This window comes from Calypte anna, chromosome 4, assembly GCF_003957555.1.
Source record: "Calypte anna isolate BGI_N300 chromosome 4, bCalAnn1_v1.p, whole genome shotgun sequence".
Classification (NCBI taxonomy): domain Eukaryota; kingdom Metazoa; phylum Chordata; class Aves; order Apodiformes; family Trochilidae; genus Calypte; species Calypte anna.
In genome coordinates, this window is record NC_044247.1 from 16,753,650 (window position 1) to 16,764,944 (window position 11,295).

At 62.8% G+C, this 11,295-nt stretch overlaps 1 protein-coding gene across 1 annotated transcript; it reads right to left on the reverse strand.

Moving 5' to 3' along the window:
* Positions 1-2,418: 2,418 nt before the first annotated feature.
* Positions 2,419-7,733, reverse strand: LOC103534176 (tumor necrosis factor ligand superfamily member 10). Its single transcript, XM_030448976.1, has 5 exons — positions 7,488-7,733; positions 5,100-5,246; positions 4,803-4,839; positions 4,325-4,432; positions 2,419-3,773 (listed from the first exon to the last, which is right to left on the reverse strand). The coding sequence occupies exons 1-5, from the start codon at positions 7,713-7,715 to the stop codon at positions 3,337-3,339; spliced, it is 957 nt and encodes a 318-aa protein (XP_030304836.1). The 5' UTR covers positions 7,716-7,733; the 3' UTR covers positions 2,419-3,336.
* Between the last annotated feature and the right edge of the window lie 3,562 nt (positions 7,734-11,295).

The following is an 11,295-nucleotide window of genomic DNA, read 5'->3' on the forward strand; positions in this document are numbered from 1 at the left end:
GCCCCGGTCCCCAGCTTTTGGAGAGCAGGGATGGGTGGACACGGGGTCCTGCTGGCAGCAGCGGTTCCTCTGCCCACTCTCCTCGCAGCACTTTAATGTTTCCCGTCTGTACAATGAGCATCCTGCCTCCTGCAGCTCTTGGAATCCTCTCTGAAGGGAAGGGATTTGCTGGTGGTTTCCCCCTCCCCCTCTCTTTCAGGCTTTATTAATGCTCGGGTTCGGGGGGTGTCCTGTCTGGGTGGGATGTCCCGGGGTGCCCCCGGGCAGAGCAGTGGGTGCCAGGGAGGTGTGCGCAGGCGTGTGGCAGGGGGGTCACAGGGCCGGGCTTGCTTGCTTGCTTTTGTAGGGCTTTATTTACAACGTCCCAAGAAATGGTTTCCTGGGGTATTGACGTGTTTTTCAGCGTGGATTTCCTCCTTCCCGCTGCGAACTTTGGGCTCGGGACTCGAAAGTTAAAACAAGGTCTTGTTTGGAAGGGAACAAAAGACTCGGATGGAGCGATGCGCTGGTTAATGGCAACAGCAGGGAGAAAAAAACACAAACAAACAAAAAAAAACCAAAACTGATTTCAGCCCCAGAATTTGTTTTGAGACAAAGGGCAGCTCAGTCGGGGCTGTGAACGCCCTTGGCTGGCGCGTTTGTCTGTGCTGAATTGAAAGCAGAGCTGAGTGGCGGCCAAGATAAGGAGGGTGCCTTGGCAGGCAGGAGGAGGAAGCAGCACGGGCCAGGCTCACATCAACGCCGTGAAACCATGAGAAATAAGGTCAATCTGAAATTATCATGAGAGCTCCAGCCATCCTCCTACCCCCCTCGGTCTCTCTTAGGGCAGCAGAAGTTTCGGTGCTGTCACCAGGCTGGGGAGCTGGAGCAGCTCTGTGCTTCACGTGATTTGATTATTTTAATTATTTTATGGTTCTGGTCCTGATGGAGGTGGTGCTGGTGGGAGCTCGGCCCCTTCCCCGCTGGTGCGTGTGGGCCCTCCCTGCCTCAGCCCAGCAGAGAGGAGCTGCTCCTGCCCCAGTGGAAACTGGGCTGCTGCTGGGACGGGGGGGCCACCAGCAATCCCACCCCTGCTCAATGGCAACGTGGGGTAGAAGCTCCTTGCAGGCTTCTAGTGAGGGCCCAGAGTTTTGGGGTTTTTTTTGCTCCACGGACATCTTGTACAAGTGGGGAAACTGAGGCACGGAGGCTTTGCAAGACATGAACTTGTGGGGTGCCAGCCTGTGCTCCCAGCTCCATCTGCATCCTTGGCTATGGTAGGAACTGCAGGGGTGAGCAGGGGATGCTGCAGAGCTGGGGACCTTGGGGACACCATCCCAGCCTGCACCCCTCACCACCTCCACCCCATCCCTCGTCCCTTGCCAGACCCGACCCAGGCCACTTGGCCTGATGCTCCAGGAGTTCATCTCCTCCAGAAAACATCCGCCCACCCACTCCTCCCTCTCCCTTCCAGGAAAGCAGAGCACGACCCAGCACCCGGCTGGCGCCCGGCCCGGCACGCACGGGGCTGCTCTACCTGCTCGGGGCTGCGGGGCCAGCGGGGCCGGGGCTGCTCCCAGCTCCGTTTGAGGTGATCTCGGGAGGTTCCCAGCAAGCCCCGGGCGGGCAGAGTCCAACCCGAGCTCCAAAGCGGCTGCAGGAGCCAGGGGGAGCTTTTTGTGGAGCAAAGTATCTTGAGGAGCCTGGCTCCTGGTGCTTGGGCACCAAGGTGGTTGAGAGCAGGAGGAGGAGGGAGAGGTGGAAGAAAATGGGCCTGTTTCAAAGCTGGCTTTGGAAAGAAAGGGGGTGGCAGGGCCTGGGGTGTTTGGGGGGCTCTGGAGGGGCCCAGCCCCACTTTGTGCTTTTGTGTTGGGCTTTTGGCACTGGCTGTGCTGGGGGGCTGGTGAGGGGCAGTGGTTGAGGTGGGGGGGGACGGGGACAAGGGAGTCACCAGGCACAGCCTGGCAGTAGCTCCCAGCCCGAGATGCTGGGAAGGGGGGGTCTCCAGCCCGGAAAGCTGTGGCATGGAGAGTGGGAGCAAGGAGCAGCCACAGCAGGGTGGGGAAGAAGCCCATCTTGGGGTGGTCTGGCCAGGCTTGGGGACCCCAAAGCAGAGCAGAAGATCCTGAGAGGGGCTCTGCCAGCCTGTGGTCCCACAAAGGCACCAGGATGGGGAGTACATCTCCTGCGGAATGCTGCAGGCATCTCGGGGGGGGAGGCAGCTGAGCCCTGCTCTGCTTTGCCTGTACAAAGTGAGGCAGGACCCAGCTCCTGCCCACAGCCTTCCTGGGAAGGGGGGGAGCTGCCCGGGGAACCCCCAGCCCGGGGTGCTGGACACATGGGGTGCCCAGGCAGCACTGGGGTAGGGGCTTTATTTAGAGCAGCAGTGACCCCCCCAGCAGCCCCCTCTGCAGGGGGCACTGCACCCCTGGGTGCTGCCCCTGCCCACCCCCAGTCCTGGTAGGGTGCAGAGGGATCCAGGTGATGGCGAGGGGCCACATCCAGTCTGTGGGTCAAGCCAGCCTGGCCCTGCTCTGCACCCATCTTCTCGTGTCCAACGTGGCCAAAAATCCCCAAGGAAGAGCTCGGTGGGAGGCAGGGGGGGGTTCAGTCCTGTCCTGTGCAGCTCAGCTGGGGCACAACGTGCTGGGCTGCCACGTGTCGGGGTGCTGGGGCTTGGGGCTGCTGATTCCTCCAGAGCCTTCATGGTTCTGCTCCTTGACCTCCCCCGATCCCTGGGGTGGCTCTGGGTTCCTAATGAGCTGATTCCTGGCATCGCTCCAGGTTTCTCGTGAGTCCAAACTGAAACTCCTCAGTTCCTCTTCCTCCCCAAGCAAAGCCTGGCCCTGCCTTGTCCCCCCTGCCCCCCCATGCTCTGTCCCAGCACTTTGGGGTCCCCGAGTGCCCACAGCTTCTCTCTGCCCCACGGGAGTGGGGGTCACACATGCAGGGGAGGTCACCCTACCATGGGGACACTTTGATGTCTGGTGGCAGAGGTGACCTGAGCCCCTCTCCTGCAGCACGGAGCCACGGGGGGCTCTGTTGGCTCAGATGGGCGTCCCACCAGGTAGGTGATGATATCCCACTCCGTGCATGTGTCCTGTAAGTCCTTGGAGTCCTTTCCTGGCTTTTGGGCTTCCCCTTGGCTGGATGGTGTGGCCCCATGTGGCATCCCCGTGGGCAGCCACCCCCAGTGCCTCCTCTGGCTCGTCCCTTGCCGTGAGGGGAGGGAAGAACCTCATGCCAGCTCCCCGTGCCAGGTTCCCCCCTGGTATTTGGCCGCTGTCCGGTCAGAATAGCTGCTGCTCCAGGAGATGGTCTGGGTGGGAGCAGAGCAGGTGGGTCGGGAGGTGGCAGTCACAGGTCCAGCCGGAAGGCCCCGAAGTAGCTGGCGGCCGCGTCGTTGTAGTCGATGGCCAAGGAGGAGACGGAGACAAAGAGCTCGTCCCCCACCTTCAGCTCAAACAGCCCCCCCTGGTACAGGGCGTGCAGCCCGTAGTCCGCCTCGGGGGCCCAGCACTTGGTGCCCACCCCTTTGAGGAGCAGGATGGGCTGGCTGTAGGACGTCTTCCAGTTGATGCACTGCACGAGCTGGGGGACAGAGGGGCGGGCGGCAGCGCTGGGGTAGCGGAAATAGATCTGGGAATAGACATAATATTTCCCTGCGTGATTGACCCGCAGCCGCCCCTCCTGGTAGGTGATGTTCTGCAGGTGGGAGTGGATGGTGCTGGCTTCCCAGCGGGTCAGGGCGTGGCGACAGGACTGAGAGAGGTTCCCAAAGCGCCTGGAGTTTCCTGGGGAGAAGGAAAAGTCACTGAGGGGGTCACGGCCACTGACTGTGGGGTCACGGAAAGGGGGAGGGAGCTCTGGCTTTCCCTCCAGCCTGGAGGGGTGGAGAATGACTGAATTGTTTAGGTTGGGAAAGACCTTCAAGATGATTGAGGCAAACCATGAACCCTGCACTGCCAAGCCCACCATGACCCCATGTCCCTCAGCACCACATCTCCAGGGGCTGAAACCCCTCCAGGGATGATGGGGACCCCAGCCCTGCCCTGGGCAGCCCAGCTCCAACCTAAAAATTGTTCCCCAGCTCCAACCTAAACCTCCCCTGGCACAACTTGAGGCCAAAAGTTCCTCTTGTCTCATCCCTTGTTCCTTGGGAGCAGAGCCCGACCCCCCCTGGCTCCAACCTCCTCCCAGGGGGTTGCAGAGAGCCAGAAGGTCTCCCCTCAGCCTCCTCTGCTCTAAGGTGCCCTTGCAGTGAAGCAGAGAAACATCTCCCCAGCTCCTCCCCTCCCGTGGGCAGAGATCTTTGCCCCGTTCCCAGCTCAGCAGCCCCACTCACCATCCTGGGCCAGGCTCTGGGGACGCAGGGTGAGGTGTGCCGAGGGCTTCCCGGCTGCTCTGGGCCGCGCCTGCCCCTCCGAGGCGTTGAAGGAGCTGCGCCGGGCTTCTGCCGGGAAAGGGACAGGGCTGCAGGGGACAGAGCAGCAGGGACACCCAGCCCGGGGCTGGGAACTGCCCCACTGACCCGCCCAGGAGGAGAAGGAGGTTCCGAGGGGATGGAAAGGTCTCGTCAATCATTGTCTAACAGCCCCTGGCCGTGCCCCGCTGCCAGCCCGACGCACGTGGCTGTCCCCAACCCTCCCCTGGGGACACAAACCCGGCGGGACCGTCCTGGAGTTTGCCCCGGGGAGGATCCGATCCCCCCCATCCCGCTGGCACCCCCGGCCGCACGCCGAGCCCCGGGCACGTGGATGGTGGCTCTGTCTGTCCCCAGCTGGGAGGTGGCCGGCGCTCCCCGTGTCCCCCCCGGGACTCACCCTGCACCACGCTCCTGCCGATCACCTTCTCCGTCACCTGGGCACCAGAGGACAGGAAAATCCCCTCAGTTCAGGGCCAAACGGGTGTTCCCCCCACCCCAGTTCCTCTTGGCTCGCCCAAGCCCTGGAGACCCTGTCCCTCGTGTTGTCTCTGGGCTCCAGCAGCTCTTCCCTCTCCTCCAAATCCATCCTCGTGGTTGCCCTATGCTACCCCTCCCGTGGGGAAACTGAGGCAGGGAGGCGGGCAGGACCTCTCCTGTCGTCTGTCCCATTGTCCCCCTGTCCCCACAAGCTCACCGTGGCCACGTAGGCTTTGATGGTGTTGGCCAGCTTGAGGCAGGACTGGTTGGTGATGAGCTCCTCCAGGCTGGAGCCCTCCTGCTGCTGGTTGATCACCTGCAGACACCGCAGCTCCTCCGGGCTCGCTGGTGCTTGGGCTTTGAGCTGGAACAGAGACCCCCAGAGAGCCCCGGGTTAGCAGGAGAACCCCCCTGAGCTACCCTGAGCCCCTGGGGGTGGTGTGACTGCTGGGATGCAGACACCCACGGGGATGGAGCTGGGTTAGGGTGGCTGGGAGGAGCCTGGGAGGAGCCCAAGCTTTGTCCAAAAAGAAAAAAATCGATTTTTTGTGGACTGGACAGGTTCAATCTCACCGTGTCCTCCTCTTAACCCTGGCAGAAGTGGTTTTGATCATCATGGCTCTGCGGGGAACACAGCAGCCCCTTCCCCCACCTCCAGCAGCAGAGTGAGGAAGAGATGAGACACCAGAACCCTCCAAGGTGCGGAGCACCAGGTAATGAAAAAGAACCCAACCTTCACCTCTTCCTGCCCTGCCTGGGGGCACCAGGCTGCTCCAGCAGCACAGCCCAGCCTTGGCTCTGCTCGGAGCTGCAGCTGGGACGTGCCTGGGCAGCCGGGTCCAGGCTCTCCTCCCCTGCTTCCCTGCTGGGAACCTCAGAGGGTTCCTCACCCTTGCTGGCATCTGGGGTGGGCTGGGGACCTGCCCTGCGGGGGGGGTGGGCTCTGCACAGTGAGCAGTCCCTTCCCCGGAGGTGCCAGGGCTGACCCAGCTGTGGCATGGCAGGGGGGGACAGGCTAGAGAGTCTCAGCAGGCTGCTGGCTAGGGCGTGGGGAAACTGAGGCACGGATGGGATGGCTGTCCTGGAATTGGCGTGTTGAGAGCTGGGAATAAACACCAGCACTTTGACCTTCTGCCTCTCAGCACCTGGGTTGTTCCCAGATCCCAGGTCAGGACCCAGGAGTCCTTGGGCTTCGCCACATTGTGTGAGGGCAGAGAAAAAAGGGTTTGTGGGGCTTTTTTTGGCCACTTTTGGGCCAACCCCCTGTCCTGAGCTTGCCGGGATCAGGGCACCCATATGCCGTGTCCCTCTGGGTCCCAACAACCACCCTGGTCATGCTAATTGCCTTAATTAAAGCTTGCTGGGATGGGTGCCACCAGCACACCCCCCCCTGCAGGGTAACCCCTCTGCCTGCCCCCGGCACCTTCTGCTGGGCGGGGTTTTAAATTAAGGAAAAAAGTGAAAGTTTTGCAGAAGTGGGGGCAGGGGCAGCACCCCCCGGGGAAGGGGAGGGGGCAGGCTGATGGGCCGAGGGGTTTTACACCCCCGCACCCCCACCCCCAGGGGATGCTGAGCTCCCAGCTCAGGTCTCATGCCGGGCTCCAGGTAGCAGCTTCCCGAATTAGCCCCAAAAATCACTTTAAGTGTTTCCCCACCCCCCCTTCAGCTCCTCCTCCTGCCCCCGTGTCACCCTCCCTCTCTCCAGCCCCTTTCATGTCCATCCCTCACCGCGGGGATGCAAACAAAGCCCAGGACGAGCGCCGGAGGCTGCTCAGGGGCTGCTCCTCCAGCCAGGGCTGGGGGGACTTTTTTCCCTTTTTCCCCCCCTTTTCGTGTGGTTTTGTGCAACGCTCGGCGCTGCGGAACCCTTTTCCTGCTGTCCCAACCCCACCATCGGGGTCGATGGGGACCACCTGAACGCTCCCCTCCCACAGCAGAGCCCTTTCTGGGGGGGATTTCCCCCCCGGGACCCTCCGGTTGCTCGGGGCGGGGGGTGTGAGCAGGATCCCCCCCAGTTTGGGAAGGGTTTGGCAGAAGTGAACCTGTGAGGAGGTGGCGGGGGGGAGCTGGGTCCCAGCACGCTTTTTTCGGGTGATTAAGACGGAGCCAAGACTCAAGAGGTGCTGCTCGGGGCGGGGGGTCCCCGCCAGGCCCCCTTCCCATCGCTCCACGGGGGTCCCGGGGGTGGGATGGGAATGGCAGGGGCGAGGGAGGGGATGGAGGAGGAAGCGGGGGGTGCTGGGGCCCAGGTCAGCCCCTCGCCCCCCCGCAGAGCCCAGGACAAAGGCTCCTTCTCTCCACATCTGGCTGGGCGGAGCTGGCAGCGGTGTCCACCTCCCACCCCACATCTGGATCCGCTGTTCCCAGGGGACCCCGGGCAGTGTCTTCCCCCCACGCCTCCACATCTGGATCCGCAGCTCCGGGTGGAGCTCGGGGCAGTGCCCCCCGCCCTCTCCCCTCCACATCTGGATCGGACCTGGATCCCTCCCCTCATCCCCCGGCTCTCCCGGGGTTGCAGCCCCCTCCCCTCCCGCCGGTCCCCTCCCCGGCCCGCCCGGCACGGCTGGGGGGTGCTGAGGCCGAAGCCCCCCTCCCGCGGGCTCACCTTGGAGATGGCCATGGTGAAGTAAACGAAGAGTCCGGTGGTGGAGGCGATCTGTAGGGCCAGGATGGCCATGACGGCCACGCTGCTCCACAGCGGCCCGCACCGCCGCCCCCCCCGCGCCCCCCTGGCACCGACACCGGCACCGGGACCTTCCGCCAGCATCGGAGCCTCCGACCCGCCGCTATCGGAGCGCAGGTACTGCCCGGCGCTGGGCTGGTGAGGGGCCATGGCCCGGCCCCCCCCCCGGCCCCGTCCCCGGCTGCCGCTGCCCCGCGACCGCCGCGCTTCGACGGGAGGGACCGGGCGGGACCGGCGGGGCGGGAGGGAGCGGGGAGGGGGCGGGAGAGGGGCGGGAGGGGAGGTGGGGCCTCCCCGAAGCCACAGCCCACCGCGGGGGGCTGGGACTCCGGGACCCAATGTGGCTGCAGGGGCTGAGGGTGTCCCCGGGGGTGGGGGTGCAGCGCTGGGGGTCCCAGTGTCAGGGGGTGGCCGCAGGTGTGGAGGGTGGGGGACAGGGGTGCATGTCCTCAGGGACCCCCGGTATCCCCCACAGGTGTCACGTGCAGCTCCCGGCAGGGAGAAGACCCCCGAGCCCCCCCAACCCCGCGGTGCTGCCTGGGTGGAGCCCTTGGTCTCAGGGCTGGGGGACGCGATGTGATACGGATTTAGGTGATGGGCCACACGTCCCCGGGGGACACCGGGACACCAGGGCTCTGCTGGGCCCCCCAAGAACCTCAGACGGGGAAAAGTTTGGGGGTCTGGTGAGTGTCTCCCGCAGGCTCTGCCGCGGCTGCTGCCCAGCCGTGAGGGCCCCCCCGTGCTGGCAGCAGGGCCGGCTGCCCCCTGTCCCCTAAGGACTGGCTGTCCCCTGTCCCCACAGGGCCATGGGAATGTCGAGTTGTTGGGCAAACAATCGGCGGTGCTGGAGAAGGGGCTGGGCCAGGTGAGCAGCCCGTGCCCTTCCCTGCTTTTCCCTCTGAAATGGAAGTGAGAACCTGCGGACCCCCCCGGCACTTGGGTCCTCCTCGAACCCCTCCCTCTGCCCAAGGATGGGGTGTGGGACAGGGGGAATGGCCCCGACCCCCCAACATCTCCAGCGCCCCTAGCCTGGTGCTGGGACAGTTTTGGATCGATGGTGACCCAGGGACTTGGCTGTGGGCTGGAGGACTTGGACCCAGGGGAGACCTGTGAGGGAGGTGCCTGCCCTGTGGCCACCCTGTCCCCAGGACTTCAGGCCCTGCAGCTGTCCCCAGGCTGGGACACAGGCCAGTGCCACGGCCACAGCTGTTTGTAGGGATGTGCCACAGAGATGAGGCCACGGAGCTGCTCTGAGTTCACCTCCCCATGTGCCACGGGGGTCCCCACTCGTCCCCTGGGGGAGCTGCCAGCTTTGAGGGGCTTTCTCAGGTATTTCAGTGATATTGTGGTGCAAGGTTTGGCCCTCCAGGCTGGGTCTCACAGTGTGTGTCCCTCTGGGGGGACACAGGGGACACACACCCCAAGCTGTTGCCTTCTCCAGCCTCTCACACTTTTTTATTTCCCCTTTGCTCAAGGACCTTTTTCCTATTCACATCCCACCTCCAGGTACAGCGCTGGCTCCTCCAGAACCTTGTGACCATGCCCTGGGCTCCATCCAGCCCCGTGCCCTGCTGACACAGAGGTGCAGCTACTCACAGGTAACTCCTGATTGCAAGGGAAAGAGCAACCCCATATTCACTTGGGTGTCCCCAAACCTGGTTCTGCCTTTCGGTGTGCAGAGGGCCAGACCCCTGGGGCACCCCAAGCTCCTGAGGGGTGAGCAGCCACCTGATCTGCTTTTGAGAGCTCTGAATAATGCAGGCTCTGTCCAAGTGGCCTTAATCCCTGAGCTTATCACTCCCTGCACCCGTGTCCCCAGGGGGCTGAGTTGTCCGAGGAGAGAGGGTGGGGGGCAGCGTGTGTGTGGAGGAGGCCGGGGGCTTCCTTGGCATCTTCTGGGTAGCAAAAAAGTTTTTTCCTCATCCTCTGCTCTCAGGAAAGCAGCTCTGGTGCTGTTTGGGGGCAGTGGGTCCCCACCTCCTGGTGAGGGCAGGAGGAGCAGGGGGAAGGAGGTGGGACAGGGGCTGTGAGGAGGGAGGGATGGGGAGGAGGGATGCTGAAGGGCTGAGGAGGGGTTTATCAGCAGCCAAAGCCCTTCAGCTGGGGTTGCTCATTGTCTTGGTGGCCTCTCTCATCTCCTTGGGTGTCCTGTGGGAAGGGGCTGCTGGTGACCTGTCCTGCAGAGACCTACTGGGGAGGGTGCTGCCCCTTCCACCTCCCTGCTGGCAGGGTGCTCCTCAGACAGGGGGATCTTCCAGACAGAGATATCAGCCAAGCCCAGGGGTGTTTTCCCCCTCCCTCTGACAGCTCGATGCATGACAGCTTGGGTGGCCAGCACCCAGCTCAGCACCCTCCCTGCCCAGGCAGGTAGCTGTGGCTCCAGGTGAGATGTCTCCCTTGGCACTGGGCAGGGAGAGACGTGACTGCTCATTTCCAGAAAATCCAAATGAAAATGAAACCTTCTGGTTGTCCTTCTTGTAAGAAAGGCTCAGGGATCTCCTGAGGGGAGGAGGAAGAGTGAGAACAGGCACATCTGGGGCAGAGAATACTTTCAAAACTTTGGTACCAGGAAGAAATTCTGCTTTTTAAATTTCTTTTTCTTCTTTTTTTTTTTTTTTTTTTTTTGGTGCTGGGGGGCAGGGGGGTGGTGTCGTAGGGACCCCCTCCCTGTGCAAGGGGCAGCATTTACCTGTTCAAGCCAGGAGAGGGGCCAGAGGTGGCCAAGTTTCTGGTGGAGCCACATGCAATTTGGGGCCTGGGTGCAGGAGCAGTATGGGTGCTGCCAGCCCGGGCTGTGGATGGGGTGAGGACACATGGCAGGAGCAGGGAGCAGCCTGGAGCTACAAAAATTGGTGGCTTGGGGCTGCTCAGGGTGCCCTGGGGACAGGTTTGCAGAGCAGCCAAGTCCGGGAGCGAGGGCAGGAGCAGCACTGGGGCTGTGCAGAGAAAACTGGGTGGCAGCCAGGTGAAAAAAAAGCTGTCTGGCTGAGGAGTTGTTTTTCACTGCTAATGCTTCCTGGTCTGTGCACCAGGGTCAGCTGAGCCTGGGAATTGGTTTCCTCAGCACTCGTAGGAGCAGAAGGTGCTGCTGGGGTTCTGCTGGGGCTGTGCTGGCAGCAAGGGGAGGGGGAACCCGGGCAGCAGCACCTGCCTGGGGCTCCAGAATGTCGTGGGGGTTTCCTACTCCTTCCTTGCACAGGATGCATTCTGGCTTCAGGCAAGGGGGTGGGATCTGCACGTTATCCTCTTGTTATCCTCAGTTTTACGGGATCAGGGAGAGCAGCCTAGGCTTGTTCCTCCAGGACTGCTGCCTCCTGGAGCAGAGCCCCAGTGCTAGGGATCAGCATCCCGAGGCTCAGCATCCCAGGGATGCTCCTTCAGTCTGCAGGCTGATGGTTTCTGAGGTGTTGGCTGCGTGGTGGGGGGGTCAGGAAGCAGCAGGATCCCGTCCCCCCCCTCGGGAGGTGAAATTGCTGCATACCACTCAGGATGGCTTTTGTTCACCTTCCTGGAATGCTCTCACAAACATTTGTCTTTAGGTTTGAACCGGCCAGTTCCTCTGTGGAGTGGTTTTTTTGGGTTTTTTTTTGGGTGGGGGGAACCTCTTCCCCCTGCCAGGGCGCTCCCCAGGTGGGGTGGGGAGGGCAGCACTTCCAGCCCAGGCTCAGGAGCAGCTCACCCCCCATGGCCCTGGCTTTTGGCAGGGATGTGCCAGCAGGACAAGGACAGG